The sequence below is a fragment of the Cyrtonyx montezumae genome, unplaced genomic scaffold, assembly GCF_038088225.1.
Source record: "Cyrtonyx montezumae isolate F1298 unplaced genomic scaffold, pur_monq_1.0 scaffold_13, whole genome shotgun sequence".
Taxonomy (NCBI): domain Eukaryota; kingdom Metazoa; phylum Chordata; class Aves; order Galliformes; family Odontophoridae; genus Cyrtonyx; species Cyrtonyx montezumae.
Window position 1 is genome coordinate 36,919,884 of NW_027071859.1, and position 27,994 is coordinate 36,947,877.

At 39.0% G+C, this 27,994-nt stretch overlaps 1 protein-coding gene across 4 annotated transcripts; it reads left to right on the top strand.

Annotated features, from left to right (window-relative positions):
• The first annotated feature begins 879 nt into the window (after window positions 1-879).
• Window positions 880-27,490, top strand: FHL5 (four and a half LIM domains 5). Of its 4 annotated transcripts, XM_065731039.1 has the most exons (8): window positions 880-1,061; window positions 1,300-1,331; window positions 15,738-15,800; window positions 16,682-16,852; window positions 19,120-19,294; window positions 21,968-22,137; window positions 24,967-25,153; window positions 26,400-27,490. In XM_065731039.1, the coding sequence occupies exons 4-8, from the start codon at window positions 16,694-16,696 to the stop codon at window positions 26,546-26,548; spliced, it is 840 nt and encodes a 279-aa protein (XP_065587111.1). In that variant the 5' UTR covers window positions 880-1,061; window positions 1,300-1,331; window positions 15,738-15,800; window positions 16,682-16,693; the 3' UTR covers window positions 26,549-27,490. The 4 variants fall into 4 exon arrangements, with proteins under 4 accessions (XP_065587111.1, XP_065587110.1, XP_065587112.1 ...); XM_065731038.1 differs by lacking the exon at window positions 15,738-15,800; XM_065731040.1 differs by lacking the exons at window positions 1,300-1,331; window positions 15,738-15,800 and having other exon boundaries at window positions 1,053-1,061.
• Window positions 27,491-27,994: the final 504 nt, after the last annotated feature.

Below are 27,994 nucleotides of genomic sequence, written 5' to 3' on the forward strand. Positions count from 1 at the left end.
TTCCCAATCCATGAAACTAGCAAGCTTGAAAAGCCAGCATTAGAAGTCTTTGGCATAAACAAAGCTTATAGTTTGTACAACAGTAGGAGAAAAGAGTTCGGTCTAGTTTGTGTAGAAAACAAAGTGAGGGTGTGCAGAGCTTGGCAGTAACAATCAAATGGTGAGCCTTAATTGCAAGATTCTACCTAGGCACTTGTAACCACCAGAAGCCATTGTCCAGATTTGCCAACTCTACCTAAATCTTCATGACATAACCCTAAAATGTTTCCTTCTTTCTTCTGCCTGTGGTACGAAGCAGTTCCCACCCACTTGACGTTATAGACTAAATGATTTATACGCATTGGTTCTTGGTGGTGGAACAATCTGCCTGGAGGTTAAAGTAGTTCATAGGACAAGCAGCCAGCCTTTTTTGTTTGTTTTTTTTTTACTGCTTAATTTCAGCTTACTCTTTTAAATGGACGCAATATTCTTTCTCTTGGCTGAAGTTGGTTAGAGACTCTTACGCAAAGTACAAGCTCAGTGTGCTTCATGTGTGTGGTGGACTGTCTGCAAAAGCTGTCTGGTCCCTCTGCCCGAACAAGAGATGACTGTGATTTGAAGTAGGCTGGAACTGCGGGATACTGAGGGTGAACCTGGATGGGGCTGTTAATGCTATGGATGGTAATGCCTTACAAGCCACTTCCTGTGCAGGGGAAGGGAGGCAAGTTGTTCCAGCCCAGAAATTGCTTTAGTAGTGTCAGAGGAATTCAGCTCAGTCCCCAGAAGTCTTTCCTTTAATTGGAGAAATCTTCCTCCTGCCCACCCACCCCCATTTCCTGTACGCAGCAGTCATAGGTTAGTAATCACTGCTTTTTCCCTTCCCTGAATTGCAAGCCCAAGTGAGGTCTTTTGGATTCCTTCTCTGTGGGCCACAGCGTAGCTGGGGATGAATGATGATCCATCATTTTATTTTTTCTTTCTACAAAATGGTTTAAGAGTTTCGATTCTTGAGTTTTTAACAGAAGTACCTTTCTCTTTTTGACAACTTTCTGAAATACGTTCCTTTAAGATCCTCCTACACGGTACGTATTTGTAATTTGTAAATGCCCTATGTCAAAAAATGATTCACTGGTGAGGCAGTGAGCTATTTGCATGTCATGAGGTCTCAGGGAAACAAACTGACCCTCAGCCTTCTTCCATCCAGCCAAATTCTGATGGGACCCTCAAATAGCTCTGGCAAAGTGTTCTGTTTCTTTTGGACTTGATGAATGCTTGTTTCTGTGAAGACGTGTAATTATTTCTTCCTCTATTTTGCTGCAGAAGTTACCAGGAGAAGCAGCTTAAAACCAAATGTGAGTATTGAAGCTCATTTTCCTTGCACCCTTTACGTGATAGAACTGCTAATTTGAATGGCTACTGCTTCTTTAAATTATATGCAGAGCCTATACATTTATAAGAAATGTTTAACTTTGTGTACCAGAAGAGAAAGCACACTTTTCAGATGAAACAGTTTTTGCTTTATGAACTAGCTCACTCATTAATGTAGGAGAACATTGTTTCCTTTGTCATGAGATGGGGGTTAGTTCTGTTTACTCCATAGAACAAGACAAGAAAAGTGTATATGCTGTTTCCTGTGATATTTGAATCATTTTTACCTTTTAGCTATTTGCAATCACAAGAAAAGTCACAAAGCAGTGACTTTTAAAATCCATTTGCGAATGTTTAAATTAGTGCCTGATAAGTCACAAATAACAGCATTGCCTAACATGGAGTGTTCTTGGTTTTTTCTTTGAAGTAAAAACCAGTTTCCAGGCCAGTATTTCTATCGGTGTTTTAACTTGTGGAAATCATGTAGCAAAATTCTGTATCAGTAAGACATTTTCTTTTTTCTGTCACATTTTTATGATCATAATCTTGGTTTGGAATTTAAAGGGAAAGAGAATTAAAAGGCTGTACCACTGCCTACTGAAATTTTGCTGGAAACGTGCCTATATTACAGAATTTAAAAAGGAATATGGGTAATAAGGGTTATAGAAAAACATGTATTAACTGCACTGATACCTGATTTCACAATGGCAACCTTTTTCATAAAATTAACTTTGGAAGAAACCATCAGGCATTATTTCCATTTCAGCAGTAGGAATGTTGAAAGTATTTTTGTCTGTTTTCAAGAGATCTGTTTTTACACCTGGAGCTGGACACACTCATATTTAGAAAACAAGTTTCAGATGCTTTTGTTGTGTTTAATATTTTTCTTCTGCGAGGAGTTGACATTTCTGAAGTGCTTTAACAGGACAGGACGGATTTGATGTATTAATGTTACAACAGATAGCTGATGGACTTGCCATGCAATTTGATTGCAGTATCTCAAAAGTCACTTTGATTCACACTTGTGTAATTAGTAGAAACTTGAGATGACATACTAACCTTCTTGCAACATTAGAGCTGAATGAAAACAAAAGCTGCTCAAAAGAGATTCTGATCTATTGTGACCTGTGGTATCTCCAGGTTATTTGCAGGCAATCATATATTGCTAAGTGTATGTGTTTGACCAGCTTGGCAAGATGCAAGTTCTGCCATAAAGCAGTAAGCCCAGCTTTCTACATATCTTTTTTCCACGCCTGAGTTTTACTTCTCAAAAATGTTTGAAACTTTTCATATTGCCTTACCACGAACAGACAGAAGTGTGAAAATCTTCACCAGCATGTTTCCTAATGTCTGGGATAGAATCAGAGGATGAAGTCTTGACCCTGCTCAGATGGGCAGTACTCCTGTCAGATAAACAATCTCTGGACTCTGTCAGGCTTTTATGTTGCCTAGGAAGTAAACTGATGAGTTTTTCTGCATGTTTCCCTGCCAATTAAATGTAAGATGATGTCTTACATTTAACTCTAGGATGTTTATGAGGATAATGATTTCCAGCTCAGCTTTTTCTATTTAAATCTCTAGAGCCAAAGTTGAGGAATTGGAATAAGAAAATGCTGCTGGTATTCCATTTGTGGTCCTGCAGTAGAATTCACTCTTATGGGAATGTCCTAGTTTTAGATAAGAGGCTGTGAACTTCCCATTTTATACATTTATATTTTCCAGTAAAGTGTAAGAGGGATGAATAAGGACAGTTTTGTAGAAATACGCAGACATTACTCACTGCTCAAAAAAACAATGAGCTGATAGCTAAAAATAAGAATAAAAGCCCATGACATAAAAAAACCCATGGCATAAGATTCTGTAACAGAGATGCAGTGAGGGAACAGATTATTACAAAGACTTAACTTATCTCCCTTGGTTGCTTCCATGATAATGGCTAAATTAAGTTTCTGCTGGGAATCACCCTGGAGAGGAATTTTTCTCTCTCCCTAAACTATAAGAAGTGCCTTGTGAATTAGCCTCAATAGGCGTAGCTTAGCTTTTCTAATACCTCCATTCTCCTCATATTGAACTATGCATATGTCAGCTGTTATCCCCTCCTGTTTCCCTTTCTCCTATTAAGGTGGTTATTTTATTTTTAATTTTATTTTACTTCTTTCATAACAGCAGATTACTTTCCCTCTCAGCCAAAGTCCACTTATTAGGACTGGTAAATTCTTGCACATCACATCACGACATAATCTAAGTGAGGCATCCTGTTCACATCCCTTAAGTCATAGCTGGCACTGGAGGCTGACCACCTGGCAACATTCATATGGTGTTTTCATCATCCCAGATCCATGCCATGACCTGCAGCCTGATGACCAGATTTGCCTCATGGCAAATGTATAACTTCCCATACCTGCAGGCCTTCTCTCTGACCTTGAGCAGGCTTCACAACCGTGTTTTAGAGTTACTTTATTGTCATTAGAAAAGTATTCTGAAATCTCTGAGTTAGAAAAGTATTCTGAAGTCTCTGAAAGGAAGACTTAAAAATTTCAGTTCAGAGAGGTAAGTTCTATTTATCAGAAGCCCAGAACAGTGTTAGGTTAGAAATGTACATACAAGGAGACAAGTCTTTCTCAAGTGACCTCTGCAGTTTCTAATTCAGCCACACCACAATTCATTTGTGTATTATAAGACATGAAATTGTGGCACAATTACAGTTGTGTGAATATCTGGATTGAGGATACTGTTTGCATGCAAAAAAAAGGGAAAAGATTGAAGGAAAATGGTCTTTGATTTTGTGCTTGGAAATGAAAAGCATTATGAAGCATTTCAAATTAAAAGCTAAAGATGATAATTTTAAATGCAGCAACAAAATTCTTAGGTGCATCTATTCATCGGCTTTCACTTTTTACTGAAAACATTTACTACATTTACTGTAAGTTAGAGAAAAGGGCTGGAACTGGATTTGTTCCTTAAAGGCTTCTGCTCTTTTTGCCACTCAACTGTCTCGGAGCCACCTTATTCCCCATTGCTGGTTGGTTACAGGTTCTGAGCATTATCCTCCATTGAAACCCAGCATTTCCATTCCTAGTTTGCTAAGATGGTTGCTTTGCTATTGCCAAGTGTAAGGCTTCAGGTTGTCACTCGAATATCTTCAGTGGATTCATTGTTCCACAATATCCTTGAGTTAAATTGCATGTTCTTGAAATGTTCCTAAATGCTAGGGAGGAATTTCTTATTTTTTAACAGATTTCCTCCAGTGATCTGAGGATTAAGTGATGGATTTTTATTCCTTATTATTTGAGTCAAATGTTGACTGTCTGAGGTGTTCTGATAATCTTTAGCTTTAATTTTTCCTTCAGTCAATATAGGGCAATCCCACAGTGGATCCAGATTTTGGATAGAATGTATTTATAATCATAGAAAGAAATGTGAAAGTCATTGTGCCAAAAAAATGGAAAAGAAAAAAAAAATCTTTTCATATGCCAGAACATTACAAAAATCCCAGCAGAGCAGTAACTGAAAGGTCAATAACCTCACTTCATAATGAAGAAAGACAGAATACTGAGATCTATTCATTTCAGGGTCTAATTTTAAATCATTGCCACTTTTAGGAAGACAGGCTATATTAAAATAGGAAGAAATATGTCTAAAGTCTGGCACGGAGATCGGAGGGCTTAAGGGGATTGTTAGGATAACCAGTCACATCACTGCTCTGAAGACCTTATCTGCTAAGAAGACAGAACAGGTAAAGAAAGAGGCACAAAGATTTGGAGTGCATAGGAAAGACCTTGCAGTAGGTCACAGGACGTGAACAAAACCCAGAGCTGAGATCAGTCAGTGTTGGTGCTCACAGGGTGTGTGAGCTGAAGATAGAGTTGATGCCATGATATACTGTGTCTTGTTTGGCACAGTGTTATCTATTCAACTACTCAAGTCTTCAGAAAGTCTTCAATTATATATTTTTTCTGGTTAATGTCTAACACACAAAAACACGTATTTAAAAAGAAAAAAAAAAAAAAAGATAATCCCAGTCCAGTCCTAGAAGCACTCCTTTGTTTTTCCTCTCTAAAATGTAGAACAAGAAGCCACACATGCATGCTTCCATGGAAGGCTGTAGTGAGCTGTTTTCTGGAGCTGTGCTTTTACCTGCAGAGTCGTTTTCCCTTTTGCTGTGTTGAAATGAAATGTGCTGGCTTACAATCAGCAGTGAATATGTCATAGAAGAAAATATTTTTTATTTCTCAAGCCTGAAGAGCTGCAGCCTGCACTTGGTGCACGTTCATAGATATAAACTGGTAAGGATTTCCAGCTCTACAGCACGTTTAAAACAAATGAAGGGCGGAGCAAAAATGAATCATAAGAAAAGCAACAAAGTACTGTGCCATAATCCCACACTGTTAGTGAAGTGCATGCACAGCCATAGTGTAGTACTTTGTCTTGGCCACCTCGATGCAAATGTTGAATCTTCGTAAGTGAATTGTGCCAATCTCTTGTGCCATTAGACGTGAGAACACCAACCATAGCATAGAGAGTTAAAAAACTTAATCCAAAAACATTAAATCACCCAATTTCACATCCAGGAACTGTGTGGAATTGTTCAACTATGGTAATTTATATACATATGCAAGTGCTCCCAGGGACCTGTTCTAAGAGAAGACAAAGCCCACTTCCATGTAACACTTGGGAGAAAGAGACTTAAGAATATCCTCAGGGTTTTTTTTTCTGGCACTCTTTCTCACCCTCTCTCTGTTACATTCTGTCACCAATTCACTGCTATAAAAGCAACAGAATGCAAAGTATACACATCTTTCAGATATTCCCCAGCAAAACAGACCGTTTATCATCTATGCACCTAGTAGGCATCTATGCATTTCAAAGAGATTGAATTGTAGAGAATTATTACCACTGGTGTTCATAGCGATGCCTCTGTGTTAGTTGTCAGTAATAAAGAGCACACAGGCACTCCTTGATGTGAGATTAAGCTGTTGGTGGCTGCACTCAGCACACTTCTCTTCCTGATCCTGCCCCTTTCACATGGGAAGGTCCATGGAGGTGCATCATTGAGCTCCTCTCTGCAGAGAGGGGACTGCCTTTGTGGTCACCCTGAACAGCACCTATGTAACACGAAGGGAAGCTGCATATGCTATGCCTGCCGTTGCCAGCATTTCTTAGGCTGGGCACAACAGCAGCCTCACAAACTTATCTATGGTCAGCAGTCCTGAGCATATCTGCAGAACCATGTCATCTCTGTTTTCAGGCTATTCACTGGGCCTAAAAGTGTACATACCCAGGAATAATGGTAACGGAGGTAGGAATCATATCTACCAATGATCCTTTCCTGTCGAGCTTGCTCTTCCTGAGCTGTAATGCCACCTAGCTCATGGCAGTTTGGGGGCTCTATGTTTGGTTTTTGGAGGGAGGAGGTCCTTGTTTTTTTGGTATTTTTCAAACTGAGCAATGAATATCTTTTACAATTTTAGCTTCCTTTAAAGCATTGCTGCTGCTGCTTGTCCTTATTGCTCATTTTATTTCTTAAAGCAGTTCTAAAGTAGGTCACAAGGTTTTAAGGAGCCCAGCTAGGTGAAGTGTTAGTGAGTGGTGGGTTGTTGTTACAGTTTTATGAGGATTTTAATTCTTGTGATGATCCTGTTTTCACAAGATACGCTCCATCCTCCCTTCTGTCCCTGAACAACATGAGGTCGAGGAGCTCCATTCCCTGCAGTTGATGCATCTGCGAAGGAGAGATGTGGCCCGTCTATTTCTCGGGTCTCAAGGTGCAGTCAGCAGCAGCACTGCCTACTGAAGCTCTGCTACCTCTTGCTAGTAACCACGCTGTTTCATTTCATGGGCTGTGTGCGCCTCACTGCTGCTGTAGCACAGGCATCGCTGTCTACAGTCACTGCTTTCCCGAGGAAAGTCCCAAAGGCAAGACTTGTATTTGTGGGTAAGCTTGTTCCTGCCCAACCATGTCTCCTGACAGCTCCATGCCGTTCCCTCGGGCTCTGTCGCTGTCACAGAGAGCAGAGCTCAGTGCTGCCCCTCCACTCCCTGAGAGCTGCAGCCGCCAGCAGGCCTGCCCTCAGCTCCTCTGCTCTGCATGGACCAAAGCGGAGCTGGGAAGAGGATTTGGGAGTGCAGATGCGCTTCCAGCAGAGGCAGGTATCTGGCACGGATCACTGAGAAGTGCTGCTCTCATTAGCACACTGCAGATGAACTAAGTGGCAAAAGTCTCAGTTCAGGACTTCAGCGTGGCTCTTCATTTTCAACTGCCCGTTTTATTCGAGCACTTTTCAAGCCATTTCTGCAATCAGCAGAAATGGTGAGAGGAAGGCAGGAAGGGGGGCTGGAGAAAGCCAGGCTGGAAGGGTGGGGGGAAGAATTTGTATTTGCTGCTAGAGACCAGCTGTGACCCCAGTTCTTACCCTGTCTGCTTCAGCCCCAAATTATTAATGTTTCTTTTTCAAATACATGTAGTGCTTTTATACATTACTAATTCCATGTAAGTACAATATGTTTCTCTCTCTGTTTCCACCATTTTAACTGAAGAAAATCTCACCCAGTGCAAAGATCCTGTTTTACTGCCAGATTTCTTATCTCAAACTGTTTACACATAGCTAGCTATAACATTTCTCCTCCCAATGAAAATCTAAATTTCAATTTAAAAAAAATATATACTTGCAGTAAAAATTTTCTGCTGAGAATTTGATGCATTTTTGATCAAATCTCTCACTCAAATTTCACTTCATTCAGTGCTTTTCTACAGAAAACTGACATTTTCCATTGTTTTTTTATTCACAATATCTACAACTAAAACATATCAAAGTTTGAAATAAAATAAAACTAGTAGAGCATTTTCAACCGAACTCAATGCAAAAAAAATCCTTTTTTTTTTTTTCTTAAAAAATAACCCAGTGCAATGAATTCTTAATTGGTATTAGTTTTGGGAGCTTATAAATGCTCAATATTCAGAGCATGAATTTAATCCTCTAAAAGGGATTAGAAATCATGAATGGGTTGCTGCCATCTTGCACAGGGTTTCTTGCATCTTCCTTAGGATGATTTTGCCTGCTGAACTGACAAAAGATATGTGTCCTTATAGTGATTTCACATTGCAAAATTATTTTTAGATCTTCTTCCCCTGCTAAATTCTGCTAAGGAGTAGTGTAAGTGTTAGTGCTCCAAACACTCCTTCGTTTTGCATTGTTTCATTCAGGGCAGGGGCTGAGCAGTGCTGCTCTCCCTACATTTCCTTCTGAGACAAGTTTTTGATGCAGTCATGATGACTGAAGGCATCCAGACCTCTATGTCTCTTCTGTAGCCAGGTCTGCATTAGCATCAGCTGAAATTTAAAATAATCAGTGAAGAAAAGGAGTTTTGTCTTCCACCAGCCTGCAACACTCAAATTACTGTTGCAAACAAGATACCACAGACAAGCCAGTAACTTCTTCCCATCAAAAAGGACTAAGGTTTTGGGCCATATTCAGAGCTAAATATCAAGCTTCTTGACAAAGGGCGTGCTGACCACATTTTACAGTGACAGTACAAAGAAGTGTCAGTCTTTCTTAACTTCACATATGACTAGGACTTATGGATACTGGAAGTGCTATTTCTGTGCAGAAATGCTGAATCTACTAGAAATGATTACTGCTATTTTGTTTGTTTTGACAGAAATTGTTCAGAATCACTAGGTTCCTTTCCCATTTCCTCTCTAACCAAATTTATGCAATTCCACTGAATGGGTTTTAATTTGGATGGATTTAGAGACTCTGTTTTGCAGATTTGAAATATGAAAAATATTAACAGTAGTGGCAATTAAGAACCTAATTGCTTCTCTTTATTAATCCTACTTCTTGCTTATCTTTGAAATGTTTTACAAAATCTATGCTTCAAGGATATGAGCGGCAAAACTCTAAACATACATTCAAATTCAAGCATTCCAGCTGAAAGCAATTGCATTTCTCTTGTGTTTAGACTACATGCATGTCTGGCTTATACATAGAATCACAACAAGTCATCTACAGGAGACCTTTATTCCTTTTATGGGAATGACCTCTCTCCTTCCCAAACACTCAGAAGAGAACACTGAAGTTCTGAGGACTATTTTGCCTTCCCTCTTTTATCATTTAGCAGTGATAAACCTTACTGTTTTCCATCACAGAATCTTTGAGGTGGGAAGAGACCTCTAGAGTTCATCTGGTTCAGCCCCATTATTAGAGCAGGGTCCCCTGGAGTAGGTGGCCCAGGACCACGTTATATTGGATTTTGAACGTTTCCAATGAGGGAGACCCCACAGCTTCTCTGAGCATCCAGTACCAGTGCTGTGTCACCAACACGGCATAGGAGTGCTCCTGGTATTCAGAGGGAACCTCTTGTGCTAACACCAGGCATCCTGGAAAGATCCTGGCTCCATCCTCTTTGCACTCTCCTTTCAGGTATTAATAAGCCTTGTAAAGATCTCTCCTGAGCCTCCTCGTAACCAGGCTGAACAGTCACAGTTCTCAGTCTGTTTGCATCATAGCAATGTCCCAGTACTTCAGTTATCTTCTTGGCCTTTTACTGGACTCTTTCCAGTACATCCATGTCTCTCTTGGTGCCCAGAACTGGACATAATGTTCCAAGTGTGGTCTCAGTATTGCTGAACTGACATTAAGGATCCCCTCCCCTTACATGGTAGCAATACTATTCTTCATATTGCACAAGATGCTGCTGTTGTTCTTGCCTGCAAGGACACACTGCCAGGTCAGATTCAACCTGTTGTCAGCCAGGGCCCACAGATCTTTCTCTGCAGAGCTGCTTCCCAGCTGGGTGCCCCAGCACATCCTAGTGCATGGAGGAATACATCCCCAGGTGCAGGACTTAGCACTTCTCTATGTCAAATTTCATGAGTTTCTTGTCACCCCATTTCTCCAGCCTTTCCAGTTCCCTCTGGACCTCTAGAAGGTAGCAGTACTACTTGGTTTAACAGCCACTTCTCCCACTATTCTGTAAATTTGCTTCAGGTGCACTCTGTCCCATCATCCAGGTCACTAATACAGATGTTAAGCAGTACTGGTCCCAGTGTCAGCCCCTAGTACATGCCATTTAATTTTAAACTTGCTCCTTTAATGTTCTACATGAGATTCACCAGTGATTTTTTATCCACATCTTAGGTCATGACTGCTCTTGGAAGCTGGGGAGCACAAGCCAGTTAATTTAAAACAGTCTAAATGTTTATTAAGTATATGATTCATGAGCTAATTTGCATACAATTCTTTACATGGCCCTTTTGTGCCAGATGCAGTCTTCAGACCTGCTTTGTGGCTAAATATGTACAGTATGCCTGAGAATGCTGCCAGGATTTTACACGAAAAGGCACACCAATATGTGACTGAAATATTTCTTGCTTCATTTGATTCTGTAAATCTGACAGTAGTCATAATGGGATGAGATTCACAGTGAACATAAGAGACTATGTTCTGGCTGTACTAGACATCTGTGAAAAAAGTATATGTGAGAATTATTTCAGAAAAATAAAAGCAGTGATCTAAATCTTAGCATTAACTTCACTTCCATACTTGAATGGCTGTCGTTGATATTGACAGTGCTCAGGAATCTGGGCAGATGGAAAGGATTTATGTTCCTGAGTAACAGCCTTGGAGAGGCTGGAATCAATACTGAGCACTCCACAGATGGCTTGTCTTTCCTTAAACACAGAGCAGCACTACTGAACAGCAATAGTAACAATGAGCTGAGGTGCTGTGTTCAGAACAGTGGCATTCTGACTGGAATGGCTGCATCTAATAATGGTATTACATGAGGAATTTTACTTTCAGACTCTCCTATGCTGATTTGTTAGTTGATAAGAATAATTCCTTTACTCAGAGGGCAGTGAGGCACTGGCACAGCTGCCCAGGGAAGCTATGGGTGCCCCAGCCCTGGAGGTGCTCAAGGCCAGGTTGGGTGGGGTCCTGGGCAGCCTGAGCTGGAGGAGGCAGCTCTGTCCATGGCAGAGGGTTGGGGCTGGGTGACCTTTAATTCCCTTGGAACCTAAGCCATTCTATGATGAGCTAAAATAATAAATAGCAATCCAGCAAAACATCTAGGTTTAATTCCGTGGCCAGTTGGCTACTTTTCTGTCACCTTCACTGGAGAAGTTGAGTGCTGTTGGTGAAAGTTCTGTGGCTGAATTTGAGGAAATACCTGGTTTGGTGTAGAAACACTGGGGCAAAGCCATTCCAACCTCTGCATAGCTAGCAAGGAGAGCTTGAGAGAGACAAGCTGGTCATGCCTCTTCTGCAACAAAATTTCTGTAAGTCTGTGCAATGCCACACCCTTAGCATTTCCACTGTTCTGGTCTGCTTGTTTGAAGTTTGAGAAAGTTGTGAATTACGTTACTAAAGGACAAATTTATATAACTAACACCAGTGTTTGAGTTTGTATGGTGTAAACAAAGCAGACAGCAATACCAATTAAGGAGAAAATTGGAGAATATTTGTGATGCTCAATCCCTCTGTTAAGACAAAGCTCTCGCCCTTTTCACCCGTGGTCATAGGATAAACTTAGTATAAACACAGTGTAATGCAGTATGGTATAATGCAATATGGTATTGTTACTAGATCAGTCTCTCAATGAGCTGATTTGTGGAGATATTGACCCATGAAGCACTGTAGTCACACTAGTACAGCACAGCCCTGGTCAGCGTGCCTGTCTTGGCCGCTGACAGCAAAACTTCATCAGTAATTGCTCTGCACTCGCTTCAGTGCTTCTAGAACCTGACTTTGTGTTTCTGTGCTGTGGCACAGTGACAAAATAGCTTGTGCAAAGTTAATGCCTGTGCCTCTGCTTTCCCGTACGTACATGTTTTGACATGATTTGTGTTGTGTGCCCCTGGTTTCTTTTGCTTCTGTACCCATTTTTAGAAGAGCAGATATTCTGGCATGCTTAAACACTCCAGCATAACTTCTGGGCAACACTGTGAAAATAACAGATGTTCTTGGGGACAGAGGAAACAAAGAAAGGGTATTGCTAAGGCTCTGAACATACAGCATCCATTATTTGTCCTTTGGAGGGTGTTGGTTGGTTGGTTGTGGATTTTGGGGGTATTTTTTGTTTACGTGATTGTTTTTTGAGGGATCAGGACTTTTATTACATCTAGGAGAACATTGTTAGTAACTTTCATTTACGAAATAATGGTCTTGTTATAAACTTTTCCTTATAATGATGTTGTTGGCTTTATAATGCAGTTGTACCCTCGAGTCACTAATATATTTTGCAAATGTATGTGATGAATTATCCATCAGCTTTCAAAAAACAATACTAAACAACAGAAGAAAAAAAAAGCACAGGGAAAATGAAATCAAAAAATACATGTTAGTAAGCAAAAACATGTTTCAAGATGAAAATAAAACAGGGCCTGAGTTAACTTGCAGGGGTGTAACCCTCATAAGGGATTGATTTGTTTTTCTTATCCTTCAGTGTTGTGACAATGATTTATTTTGCCATCATTTTTCCTTCTTTATGACTGTCTCAGAGCCCTCACATACTCTTAAGGAAAAAAAATATGATGTAGTTGAATTAGCTCAGTAAACAGTGCGTTAGAATTTCCACCAAGAAAATCTTTATATGTATGAATAGATGTACCTAAGTGTATGATCAACATTTCTGTTCTTTTGTTTTGTTTCTATAATCTAAGATGTATTGATATAAATTCATGGAGAATATTAAGATAATTTATTAAGACATATATTAACATTATGGCTGTGCTTTTTGGCTCCAATGAGAAAACCATCATTCTTTTCCTAATGATCCCATGTTTAACTGCTTTTCGTGGACCTGGAAACAATTTTCATAATGTTTTCTTTGCTGGAAGAATTCCAGTGCCCCTTATCTTATAGAAAACCATGTGAGTCTACAGAAACTCCCTTTCCTAATTTTTATGTAGCTAAATTCTATCTACATATGTTGGAACAGTGGGCAGATGAGCCAGCTCTATTGTTTTATTTTAACGTGCTTTATAATTTATACCATCGGACTGCTGCATTCTCAGATCTGACCCCAGGGACACCAGCTGCAATATCTTCACAACAGTGGCAACATCCTCTATGTCTCTAGGACTACCCTAGTGCTACAAATCACAGAATCACAGAACTGTAGGAGTTGGAAGAGACCTCTGGACACCATCTAGCCCAACCCCCTGCTAAAGCGGGTTCCCAACTGTATGTTGCACTTTAATCACATATCTGTGCCTACTATCTACATAAGAATCAGCTGTATTTAGCTTTGCTCCAATCTAGATAACAAAATCATCTTTTCCCAAGGAATGAAGAAATCACAGTCTTTCCCTATGCCTGGGACATGAGAGGGTAGCTGGAATGCTGGAGTCAGCTTTTCATTCCATGAGAGTGAATAGCACCAGACCTCCAGAGATTTCTTAACTGACCTTCAAAACAAGAAGTTTAGCTTCCAGCGAACTTAAAGTAAACATATTTCTCTAGAGATTAGGATCAAAGCGCAAGAAAAACATTCTACTTAACTACGTGGTGCTTGTAACATTATTTATTTATTGGAGCAAGGAAAAGAGGAGCTAGGGAGATGAGATTTTTTGTTGTTGCATTGTCCATGGGTAAAAGTAGCAAGCAGAGATTAAGATTACCCAGAACTTTGCCAAAGGATCTGCAAAAATAGTCATTCTTTTTCATACCATCTCTACTTCATACCCAAACATAGTCCTATTTCATCATGGTCAAACTCTGAAGAATTTTTCTGAAGAAATCTTTTCTGGACTTGAGTGCTTTACCAGAGGAGCAGCCTAATCGTACCTCAGCCCTTGGTCCTAGTCTTGGGGATACTCTTTTAATGTTCCCTAGTAACCACTGTGATATATAAAACAACATTAGTAGGACTTTGTTCCCATATCAGTATAGGTTTTATGGAGGATAACTACATTACAGATTCAGAAATGCTTATGTATTAGAAAAGAACATCTTATATGAGCACATAATCTATGCACCCTGGAACAGATTGGCCTAGGGAAAAAAAAAAATAACATTTTTCAGTTTACATGCTTTTCAATAATGTGAAATCCTATTGCTACTCATCACAATGAAAACCTAGAGATGTGTCATCAGATATCTGAAACTATTTGCTGGTAAGCTTTGTGAAGCAAACAAACAAGTAACAGGTCAGTTATTCATACATACTCTGTTAGGATTTTGTTTTTATCACTTTTAGGCTGAGATGGAACTCCATCAGGAAGCTGAGGTACTGATTCAGCTAAGTGGAAAGGCAGTATAGCATTAATTCCCATGAGAATGAGGAATTAAAGTTCCTCTGAAGTCCAGTTTCAAGCCTGTCCCGTGACTTTCAACACAGAGCCCCAGTTAACCACAAGCCTTCACTGCCTCTGTAAACACCAATTTACAAGAATTCTCCAATATGGAAATGAGCAAAACTTAACCATGATTCTAGTGACAACTAAGTAGTGATCATGCACTGAATTACTATACTGTGCCTGGTTTTTATATATGAGCTGATAGATGTTGTTTTCTCTTATAAGTTGGTTAATTCTTTGCATGCTCAAAGCTCTATTTGATCTTAAGGAAATGGGAATCCAGATCCAAGCCCTGTTAACTATTATCCTGAGGATATAGCATAAAATATATCTGTAATATTTTTAAGCAAGCACTGATCCGAGTTACAGATAATTTGACTTTCTTACTATACCTGACTAGGTTAGCACTAAGATTTAGGGCAGTCAGAAAAACAATAAATCAGTTCGGCTCCAAAGATTTTCAACTTACAGGAACAAGTTTTCCATAACTTGTGCCAAATGAACAAGTCACTACTTTTACATTGTAGCTTCTCCCCCTGCCACTTTTTCATAGTTTTACTGCAGCCCCTCCAGGAATAGGTTGATAAATTCCTTGTCCTGTGCATTAGTACCAGTAGAGACCTCCAGTAACTGAACTTCTTATAGTTCAAATTATCATTCTGGAAAACATCTAAGCAGAAATCTAGAAGTTAAATGCTTTTTAAAAGCTGAAGCATGGTTATAAAGCAGCCAGTTGGTATAAAACCAAGAACGAGCAACTTACCCTAAATGGGCTGTAGATGTAAGCTCTGTGGTGCTAAGTGCTCCTGTTTCTAGTTAATATGCTTCTCTTCCTTTGCAGCTGGTTAAGATAAACTTGCACCATTATTCAGTGTGCAAAGACTTCCGCTACCCAAAGTCACTGATATGTCAGTATTTTAGGAAGCCTTCCCCAGCTGTTCTCAGATGTTCAAAAATTTATGGTTGCTGGCACTGACTGTAGTGACACTTGCTGATGAGTTTAATGAAGATTGCAATCCAATGAGTCCGGCAGATGTTTCTGGGTTTGCTTCACTGGGAACGTTCTGGTTTCTTCTCCCTTCATTCCCAGGAATCTAGGCCCAATTTTAGTAACGTGCTGATGATCCAACCAACAACAAAATGACTGAAATAAGTAAGTTCTCATCTCTACAATCCTCAGAACAGTCAGCACTGCAGATCTAAACTGCTGTAGTTTAGATGCTTATCCAAGCCTCTTCAGCCTGGAAAAATGAAGGACATGAAACTCACACAATTGGTTCTCAGTAGATTTGTGATATTTACTGCATTTGTCTGGCACAGAAATATCATCTGTCTCACAGTATTTTGTCTTTTCCAACTATGAACCCTACAGAAACATGTAAAAAAAAGTAATCTTTTCCAATAAAAACAAGAGGAATTTTCTTGCAGTTATGATTTTATTTGGACTTTAGTTTGTTTATTTATCTTTATATTTTGTTCTTTGCTACCTGGGAGTGTTTGCATTGCTCTACATTGCCACAGAATGTTATCGGGACAGTCAGATTATGCAAAAAAAACAACAACCAAAGGCTGTAAAGCTTGGAGTCCACTGTCTTCCTGCTTGCTGCTTGCTTAGGTAGAGATGTGGCTGTTTTGAAAATAAAAGGGTGAACAGAATAACAAGAAAGGCAAAGAAGAGACAAGGAAACACCGCAAAATTCTTGCCTCTTCTTTATGGCCTTTTAACTCCACAGTTAGATTAATTTTTGAACTCTTATTTCTCCTTCCATTCCCTGATTTCTGGATAAACCATACCTCACAATCCAGTACACAGTGCTAATGATAACAGTAATTGCATATACAGAACAACTGTGAAAACACCTTCGTTTTCATTTATTATAGAACAACTCAGCATTAGAAATACAGAGCAGTGCCAAGGACTGAAAAATACCCATCCTAACTTTCATAGGTAATACACATTTGCTTATTTTCTGGGCAAGAAAATTGTCACCCATTCAATTACATGATTTTTCCATCTTTCCAAACCACCTGGAGAACTCCACCAGAATGACCAGCAATCACTCAGACTGCCATTACTGCCTGCAGTCTCTCCGTGGAAGGAAGTATGCATTAAGGGAAGAAAATGCTTATTGTGTTAGATGCTATGACAGCCTATTTGCCAACCCCTGTGAGGAGTGCAAACAACCTATTGAGTGCGACTCTAAGGTAAGGAATTAATTTTCTTGTCCTTTTTTTCAGTTATACATCAATACCATTATTTTAATGATGGATTCTTTATCAGGCCTACTGTGTTCTCCTGAGCTGGTGAAGGAACCAGAGCATAGTAGCTGTGCACCTGTGTATAGCAGAGCTATTTTTCCACAACAGGAAATCCAGATGAGGAAATCTGCTTGTACATGCACCTCAAGTAACTTCTAGGGATGTGGTATATGAAATGCACAGACCACATCTGGATTCTATCCCTCACCTCTGCTCGCTCACCAGCAGCAGAAGCTGCACAGTGCTTGAAGGACTCTGGGGTGCTGACAGAGTTCAGTGGATCAGGTTGAGGGAAGTTTTGGAATTTCTGAGAGAGAACTATTGGGAAAAAAAAATTGTATTCGGCTATTCTGCAAATTACTTCATCTGCAAATGCTGACATACAGAAACAATGTTTATATCTTTTTCTTCTACTTCTGGAAACGAAGTACATTTTCTTTTTAAATTAATGTCATGTCAACTTGTTTGCTTCTCAGATGAAATATGACTGGCAGTGTTTCTGGGCTTGGCTTTCCATTTACTTCTACTCTTTTTGAGAATAAGTATTAATAACATGAATTCCTCTGTGATCTTTGACAGGCTTTTCAGCATGCTTTAGCTCCATTTACAGCCCTTTACACTTTTAATTTTAAAAGATGAAACCTGCCAAAACCCTCTGGTTTATCTGGGTTCAGTTTGTACTGCTCACCTTCTCCCATGCTCATTTTGCTTATGTTCTTTTGAAATAAAAGAACCTACTGAATCCCACCTCTAAACCATGTCCTTTAGTGCCACAATGAATGCTAGATTATAAAGTTATTCAAGTAAATCTCTCAGGAGATCTACCTAGCCCATATACTTCTGGCTCTCAGAGTACATTGTCTGAGTATAGCTCAGTTCCACAAAGGAGTAGTCAAAGGTATGGATGATGACTATTCACAAATGCTCACCAATGTTTTTAAGTTGCAAACTTGTATGCGCAGCTCCAAGTCAGTGTCAGGTGGAGAACAAGTGCTCTGAGCTCACTAACCCCACTTTTACAATTTAAACTTTTGAATGTGGCAGCACTAAAAGGAAACTAAAAAAAAATAACATATTTGAACTGAGCAGAACTAAAAACTGAGAGAAAAAACAAGGGTAACAAGAAAGTAGTGTCACAGCTTAAGAAGTGACCCACAGAGGTCTACAGCAGGTTGTCCAACCTCTGTCAAGCTGTTAGAGCTTGGTTCTCTTCCTCTCCTTACCAATTTCTTGCTTCAAGCAAGAGACCATTTTCTAGAAATGTTCAGAGTGCCAGCTAAAAGAAATGGAAGTGCTCATCACCCAGCAATGCCCCAAATGAACTCTGCTATGTATTTTACTTCTCATCTTATCATTTTAAGGGGTGGGGAACTGACAAAATAGAAAAATGAGGTTGGCTTTGTGCCTTTTTGTGCTTCTTTCTTATAAAGAAGACCTGGAAAAGCCTGGTTAATTTTTTAAGGATTATTATTATTTTTTGGTGTTGCATTTTTCCCTTGTATTGTCTAACCTTGGAAAAAATAAATCCGGTGTTTGCTTTTTTTTTGTTTAATTATTATTGGAGGCCTCGTAGTTATATGGCTATCTGTTTCATCTCTTAAGCCTGCTGAGTCTTTAACATACTTCTGCCAGTTCTTTTACAGGGAGTTATAGTAGGTGTAAACAAAAGCAATGATTTTTTAATATGCTTCCTAAGAACCATTTTGTTCTCAATTAATGAGATTTTAATTGCTTGTTCTCTGCAATAATATGATCTTTCTTTAGTGTTATGTAGAGTCAGCTGGAAGGAAAAGCAGCAACGTTAAAAAATACATGAAGTTCTACTTAGAAGCCTGTAGAGAATACCCTTCTTGTCAGGAGGTCTCTGCACATTAAAAATGTTAATTACTTGCTTCTCCTTGAAGGCCAACAGTAAAAAATATATGATGGGTCGTCCAATATAAACATCTCTCTGATGTTGCATGCTGAGGGACAATTGCCTCAATTGCCTCTGCCAAAGCAGCTCCTAACAGCCTAGCAAGAGAGTTGCAAAACACACTGACACAGACACTTTGAGCACTAATACTGCCTTTGAGTACACCTTCTGCTGGATGCAACTCATGAAGTTGCCATTGCAGTGCTCTGCATTGTTATTTTTTTAGTTCTGGGTGGAGATGAAGGAAAAGAAAACTGTAAAGAAATGCCCTCATTAACATGCATTCACTTTCTCCAAGGATCTGGCCTATAAAGGACGCCACTGGCACGAGGGGTGCTTCAAGTGCACCAAATGCAGTCGCTCGTTGGTGGAGAAACCATTTGCTGCAAAGGATGAGCTCTTGCTCTGTACTGAATGCTACTCCACTGAGTATTCATCAAAGTGTTTCCACTGCCAGAAGACCATTATGCCTGGTAAGACAACAGGGGCCCTAGTTTGGAAAATGGAACTGCATTTTCAGTTAAAATCACATCCTCAAATAACCTAGCTATAAAGTCCATGCAGCCTGCAGGACTGCTGCTCCCTCCTGCAGTACCCTGCTGGCAGCAAAGACAGGCCCCTCTGGTCTAGCACAGGCAGGACTTATGAGTCCTTAGAAAGAATATGAGTTCAAAATAGAATAAAACATGTTCATGCTGTTCCCTTGATTCCGCCTGCAGTTCTTAGGAAGTGCATCCCACTGTGAGTATAGGTGGACAAATAGCTATGACTAGCAGGAGTGCTGAGCTAGACAAGAGATCTGCATTTTGTCTGTCACATAGGCAAGGCCTTGAGAACCAGACCTAGCTCACTTTCCTTATAAACTATTTATTTTACTCAGAAGTACTTTTCACTTCAGTTGTCAAAACACTATGTTCTGTGTTCAAATAATTATCAGTACTTTTACTAAAAAACACATGCGGATGTATTTACAGCAGGTTTATTTCCTGACATCAGCAACTTTGAAAATTCTACACTTTCCTCTGAACCACTTCTCAGCTTTTGATGATGTCTGTTCAGGACATCCTCTAGGACTTTCATTGCATCTACACCAGAAAAGCTAATGCAGCAGAGATGCTGCTTAAAGCTGCCTCTTGAAAGCTTCTGAGAGAAGTAACAATGCCAAAATGGAGTAGCTTGCTAAGGAGTGTGGGTCTCAAACTACTGAAGCATTGGACTACCCTAAATCCATAAACCTTTATGCAGGTTATTCATATAACTCCAAATACCAGCAGCAAACTGTGTGCCATGACCTTATGATTAGTAGTTTAGGAGCCTCTGTCCAAGGACAGCAGTAAATATATATGCAAAGTATCAAATTTATTTTTCAGTAGATAAATGAACAACAAAACAAAACAAAATATACAGGGCAATGAAGAATTACCATCTTTATATAAAAACTAGGTTACTGGTTCAACCCGTAGCACTGATGTAAGTATATAATTTAACACTTGTATTTCTTTTCTTCATCACAGGTAAAAGTTATATTAGTGGCAATAAATGTTGTAGAAATATGGTTGTGTTCAATGTAGGGGTGATATACTGCTTAAATGTGATATACTGTTAGAAGAATGTTGTCTAATAGATGCGTCATATTAGATGTAACAGGAATAACACCAGAGTATAGAGGGGTTTTTTTGCATTATTGTCCTCTGGTGTATATCCACTTTGCAGATTTTGTTTCAGAGTCTAGGAGACTAAATCTTCACAGCAAGCATTGAGTGCAAGAATAAGAATGCAAACAGAACTGAAGAGATGCTAACCAGCTCCTACTTCCTTAGCCACGGACTCTTCAGCTTGCTAGCTCTGTGTCAAAGAGATTCTGTAGGCAAAGATAGTGCATTTAGCCTTCAGATTGATATGAGAAAGTTGCATACTATTTATGCTGAAGTGCAAACAGTTTGTTCTCTTTCTTTTAAACCCCCATGTAGGAAAGAATTTATCCAGGAATAATCAGTTATAGCAGTAATTATTTTCTTCCTATGGAATGGATGGTAAAAGCACCTGGCACCCCTTTGCACAGGCTGACGCTACTGGCAGGGGAGGAAGCTGAGGTGGAGAATCATTTAAGCACCACTCTCATGCATATGTGCATATCTTAGGCTTAACAGATCTGTGTTGAGGAGTACAGTGCACCTGTACACAATTTAAGAGCTTCTCTAGCAGACATTTAAGAGACTTCCTTTTGGGACTGCATCAGTTGTAGCTGAATATGATTAAAAAAGAAAAATTTGCTGAACTACGATGAAAATGATGAGTTTTAAGAAGAGACAAGGTAGTTAATCATAGAGATACTTTAAAAATTCCAGATCAGACTGGATAAGATAAATAGTGCAATTATAAAGGAAGGAAACAGTTTAAAGAAGATAAAATACATTAATATTTGTACTAAACATCCAAGCAAATTCATATTTAATTTGTGGAAGTGCTATGTACCTGAACATCACATCATCACTGATTTGTCTGGTCTGAGAGAAACTCTGAGCAACTGGAGTGTGTAACAAAGCAGTAACCCTGAAAGAGTCAAATAAGTAGGAAATAAAGATCACATTTTAGGCCACTTAGCATGTCCATTGTCTGGTGATCATATATCAGTCATAGAGTACTGAATGTGTTCTTAAGACTAACTACATAATTAAAAACTATGACATTGAAAGTAAGTATTTTGGGGGGTGAATGGGAACTGTTGAATCATGGCCTGAACCACTGATTGATCACCAGAGGCGAGCAGAGTCAGAAATGGAAGCACAGGTGAAGGCAATGCACTGTGTGACCGGAAGGGGTGGAGTCTGGCTCCACCTCTCCCAGACCCCATTTAAGGGCTGACCAGGATTGGGGAAGGATCTCTTGTTGGAGTTTCTCCTTTGGAGTTTCTACTGTGAGCATTCCATCTCTTTTTGATTATTTCCTTCCTACTGCAATGATCTTTCTTGTTATGCAGCCTGACTACCTATTTGAACTGATTATTCTGTTAACTGTGCATCTGTTAACAATACAGGGGGTAATAAAATACTAAGATAGAAGACAAAAAATGAAAGTCTGCCCAACACTTAAAATCTTTGTTGCAAGACTGTACCTGGGAGTGTTATTTGTATTGACTTTTGCAGGTTCCCGTAAAATGGAATTTAAGGGAAGTTCCTGGCATGAATCCTGTTTTGTTTGTCAGTATTGCCAGCAACCACTGGGAACAAAACCACTGATCACCAAAGACAATGAGAATTACTGCATGCCCTGTTTTGAGAAACAATTTGCTCATCATTGCTACTCTTGCAAAAAGGTAACAGCAATAGAAAAAAAGACAGATTTCAATATAGTACCGTGTTATTTTTGGTCAAGGCACAACCAAGTTGTCCAATAGCAAAAGTATGCCAATGAAGCCACTTTCTGCCATCTATGTGGTATAGGTTTGAAATAACCTCTGCAAACTCATGTTTACATCCTCATCTGGAAGTCTGAAATCTAGATCTGCATCACACAACAGGTAAAAAAGAGGATATCATCAGAACACATGAATTCTTAGGTCAACTCCTTTCAAATATTCTATAAAAGGACTGTGGATTTAAAGAAAAAAAAGGGGGGGAGGGAGAGGAGGAGGAGTTACCCACTGGAGCTCTTGAAGACAAATTTCAGGGCTAACTGAAAGTTCAGACTGCATGCATAATGAACTCTGAGTAAGAATGCAACATTTTACTCCTCTTTACTTACAGTTTTTGTCATCATAGTGTATTTTTAGTGTTTTTAAATGCGTTGGTTTTTTTTGTAAATAGAACTGTAGCAGGGAAACTGATCTTGAAATCAACAGAACTTCTAAACTACAACTACTTGTAACTGCTGTTAGCTTCTTTTCAGGAGCACCTGCGGGCTGTATTGCCTCTCTAGCAGGTATTCATACCACATGTTTTAAGGTATTTAATGTGGATGAAGCCTGTAGTCTCTCTTTCCATCAGTAGCACTCTCAATGCAGTTAGGAGAACACCTGTGAGGATATAAAGAACTTGAGCTCCCCTGTCTGCTTCCTGAGTTGTATGGATGAAGTATGAAAGCTTTAATAATTCCCCTTCTTTTTCAGTTTTCAATAATAGAATGGAATTATCAGTTAACTTATTCATGGAAATGTTGGATGTAAGTTACGGGGATAAATACACCAGAAATTGTGTGCCTAGGTAGCTCAGTAAGACAAGCACTGGCAATAGTTTAGGTAATCAACAGAAAAGAGAGAAATCATTTTTGCTACTAATGTACATCTCTAGTTAGAACGTGTATTGCTATGAACAATTTATTGTGTGAAGGTGCTGTATTTCTAAGCAATGGCCCCCTCTGTAGAAGCCATTAACTCTTCCTGTGAGAGCAAAGTTATAACAAGATGCTAGGTTTCTTAATGCTGGAGAAATAGACTACAACAAGGGTTTCACACCATCTAACTTCAAATACCAAACAAAGGTACTTGCTGCTCCTTCCACCAAGAGCAATATTCTTAAACAACATCATGCAAAATGTATGGTGAGCTGGTAGGAAGAGAGGATATTTTAGAGCATAAAGCTTCTCCTTTGGGTACCAGAAAGCTTGATTTCAAATGAGTTTATCGTTCTTCTTCCAAGTACAGGTAAATCCATTCATCTCTCCCTCAATTTCTTGTGTTTTAGCATTGTCTCCAGTTGATGAAAATGCCCTCTACTCTGGCGCGATTCTGTTCTCTAGGGAGTCGATTTAAGCTGCTCTTTATGACAGAATTATGAAAGAATTTTGTTTATTTTTTAGTATTTCTAACACTATGGTGAAAAGAGAAATAATTTAGTTCTCTTCATCAAATTACTTATTGCTAAATTTATTTAATATTCAGCTGTAAACATCTTCCTCTAACAAAAGGTCTTAATTTAAGCAAAACTGACTGCTTCTTGTTTGTTCATTTGTTTTTTCCCTTAGGTAGTTAAACTTCAGAGAGTGCCTGTAAATATTCCCAAGCTTCTATATCTAGGCATTAATTTGCATTAAATGATCATATGACAAATACAGTAATTCTTATCCATGTTTGTTTGAGAAATTCAGGTTAGAAACACTTGTATGGAAAAAAATCTAAATTTGCCTCCTAAAAAAATCTAGGGATGCAAACATACCACGTGCATGCTAGCTAAAACAACTTTACTATATGAAATTGTACCTGTCCCATAAGTAAGAACTGAAGTCAAAGAGGTAGAATTGCTAAACTGGAATCCTGAATATTGTGCCAGAGAAAGATTATTTGAGATTTTGATATTTTAATGGAAAGGCAATCTTGAGTTAGAGGTAATGTAATACTAGAATACTAATACCAGTAACCATTCACATTTCTTATTGTCTGACCCTGTCCAGTATTATTCTTCATTTTCTTGAAACCCTGTTTTTTCCAGGGAAGTTTGGTGGTGCCTTTATTTTTAGTTTATTGTTTACAATTCTTTCTCCACCTTTCAAACTACACTCATTCATTCACTCTCATACATGTCTTGGTGGTAGAAATATAACCTTACATCTCACTTTATTTCTAGAAAAATTCCTTCATACAGTCTCTGACAACTTCAGTGAAACCTACTCTTAATCACACTTACGGAAGCCACAGAGCAGCTGGAAATTTCCCCCTTCAGATATAACCAATAGGGAGCTGTGATTGAGTTGCAGGGAATGATAAACCTGATGACACTGAAAAATGGTGTTGTTTTTTTTCCATCTGACAGTGTAGCACTCCTTTCTGCCTGCTTCTTTGCTACCTCTTTCCTCCTACATGAAGTGCTGTTCGAGGTTTCAAGACAGGAAAATGTCAACTCCAGTTTGAGATTAATCCTCATCTCAACATCAGTTCTATCAGCCACTGTCTGTCACTGAGCATTGTAGGAAGAGTACTTTATGCTCAACCTTTACCCATAATTTCATAACAAGATAACCTGTTTATTACAAGCTATAATGTTTGTGCACTGGTATGTTCAGATCAGCTGCAGCGAGTTGAGGTGACTGTACTGTCTCTTATGTATATTGTAAGAGAAAAACAAGTGGAAGGACTTATGAAATACTTGATAATCCTTCATGAGTCATGCCTTTGTTTCATTACTCTGTTCTTTTTTTATCACTATATTAGGTAATAACTTCTGGGGGAGTGGCCTACCATGACCAGCCTTGGCATAAGGAGTGCTTTGTGTGTGCTGGATGTAAAATTCAGTTGTCTGGGCAAAGGTTTGTTTCCAAAGATGAGTATCCATACTGTGTAGCCTGTTTCAGCAAATTTTATGCCAAGAGGTGTGCTGCTTGCAAGAAGCCTATTACAGGTGAGTGTTACCTGTGGAATCATAGTTTCCTCTCAAATCAGATGTTTACTTTTAAGAACTGCATTATAAGTAGTCCTATCGTAATTAAAGACTGAGTTAGGTACTGCAGAGGCCCCACCCCATAAAACGTAACATGTCTTGCTCAGAATCAAATCTAGGGATTTGATTTTGTAGTGCAGTGGGTAGGGATAGTGATAGGAGGATGGTTGGACTAGATGATCTTGTAGGTCCTTTCCAACCTAAGGAACCTATGACATATCAATCACATGTGTTTCCTGACTACTGAGTTTTTTTTGTGCCAAACATTCTTCAATTTACCACTTTCTGCACTAAAAATCATCTCTGATAATACTTTCTTTTGATTTCAAAAGACTTCTCTTGAGACAGTAATACACAAAATTCCCTTATGGCTGTAATTGGTTTAGCTTTGTTTTTAAATACAAATGTGATAAAACTGAATGTGAATTAATTGTCTGCTGATAAGGCACAGCTGTTCTGGTGGAGAGCTTGCCAAACAACAAAGATTTATTGTATGCATCCCTGTGTCCCAAAATGATTTGTAATTAGATGTACGGGTCACTAGTCTATAGGAGCTGAAGTTATCTGTGACCCTTAGCTGCTGTTCTCCATTGCAATTCTACTATGTGTGAGGTCAGCTCTTGAAAAGTACTGCGTGACTGATACAGCTGCATGTTGCATTTGCAAATGCACAAAGACAATCATGAATCCCCAATCAAATGGGCATGATTTTACTCTCCTCCCTAGCCCCAAGGGGGTGTGGGGGGGTGGAAAGTACAGTTTTATTTCAGATGCTCATTGTAGGAGCTTAATGATCTGGTAATTTCTCAGAGACATTAAGAAACTTAGCACTGAAATTTAGCTTTTTTCACTATATCGTGACTGTATACCTGTGTATTGTAAATAATTTTCATGAGAGATTTTGGGAAGGTCTGCAAACCTAAATGGGCATTCTGGTAAACCCTTTCTGTTCCAAATCCATAATGGGGTATGAAACCAAGTAAGTCACATGTAGCTTTAGTTAAATTATTTCTCATTATCTTTTGTGTTTTGTCTCAATACCTTAAGTGCTTTTTATTTTTTTAGTTCAGCTAACAAAGGACACATCACAATATGGATTTTTGTTCATTTATACAAATTACAATAAGATCATACTTCAGGAAACAAGTAGTTGTGTTTCTGAACCATGTCCAGAAATACTGGATTTACATCTCATAATCTCTTTCAGCTCTAGGAGGTGCCAAATTTGTCTCATTTGAAGAGCGTCAGTGGCATGAGGAATGCTTTAACTGTGCAAGATGCTTTGTCTCACTGGTGGGCCAAGGATTCCTCACCAAGCAGGATGCAGTCCTTTGCCATGAATGTGGTTCTTCATAGTTCTGTGGAGAGCTAAAAACATGCATTATTCTCACAATACAACTACATACTTTGTTACTCCACAGTAAGAAAATATCTAAAATGTGTATTGCCTATTTAGTATTTCAAGTAACTTTGCAACAGCAGTTTAATTCCATCATAGTTCTGAACTGCTAGTTATAAAAATAGATAAATGAATAGCCATATACTGGCTCGGAAGAGAGTGCAGAAAAGATCAGTATGTATTTTAAATAGAACTGCAGTGTTTCTCCTAGTAACACACTGCACTCTGCTGTTAGAAACTTTACCTTTCATATCCCATGAACCAAAGTGGTGTATAGAGAGTCTATGTGATGTATGACTTATTAGGAGGCATTGCATTGCAAGTGAGAGTAAAGGTATGTGTAGCAGAGACACCAAGTCAGAGAAGCCAATTTCAAGGCCAGAGAAAGGGATAAAAGGTTGTCTTCCTCTCCTTAGTGAAATGGTTGAGATTGTTCCTCAGAAAGATAAAATTTCCTGTAAATTTACTTCTCTAAAAAACTGAATGACAGGTCCTTTCCCAAAAGTAATAAATTGCTTTTTTTAATTTCAGGTATAAATGTTTTAGAACAAACCCATTTTTATTTTCTTAAGTCTGCTGTAAGAGGTCAAATAGTAGTAATGTATAGTTTCCAATAGCTAATATGACATAAAACTCTGTCTCTGTTACCTTCACTAGATCTTCAAGTGCACTCAAAATATAGTTTCTATTATTAGAAGTGAGATCCAACTCACAGTTGTCCCTTTAAACTTACCTTTTTCCTCTCTTCAACATGCATTTGCCAGCAATCAAAATGCTGTTAATGGCTTCCCCATTCCTGCACTGCAGTCTTTGATTTGCAGTCTACTCCTTTTCTCGTAAATGTCTGCTTGTCTATAGCAGGCTACAAGCTGTTCAGAGTAATACCTGTTTCATTTTGTCACATGCCACATAAATTTGCCATTATTGTACCAAGAACTTGTGATGTTTCCATCACAAGGTAAGCAGTGCTCATGTGTTGTACAAGGTATTAGTTTCTTTCCTTATGAAACTCTATATGTAGACTGTATGTTACAATAGCCTGACTCATGCCACAGTAAATTTACCAGGCCATGGTGTAGGGTGCCATGGTTCTGAGCCTCTTAAGAGTGGTTTATTCCTCCTCTCACATGCTTGAAAGTCATTCTCCTTTAGACTATGACATTGACTGCTTACAGTTATTTGGCTGACTTAAGAGTGCTTTATTTGTACTGCCTTATGTAGATGCTGCTTCAGGTGGAAAAGGGGGGGAGGGGGGGAAACCAAAAACCTGTAAGCAGCTCTGGCTTGCCTATGCTTGTCAGTGGCATAAAATCAGTAAGTACACAGCAGTCTGTTTCCCAATCAATAAAGTATTAATCTTCTGCTATGTGGTTGTTTTTTTTCAGTTTCTTATTTTCTGAAAG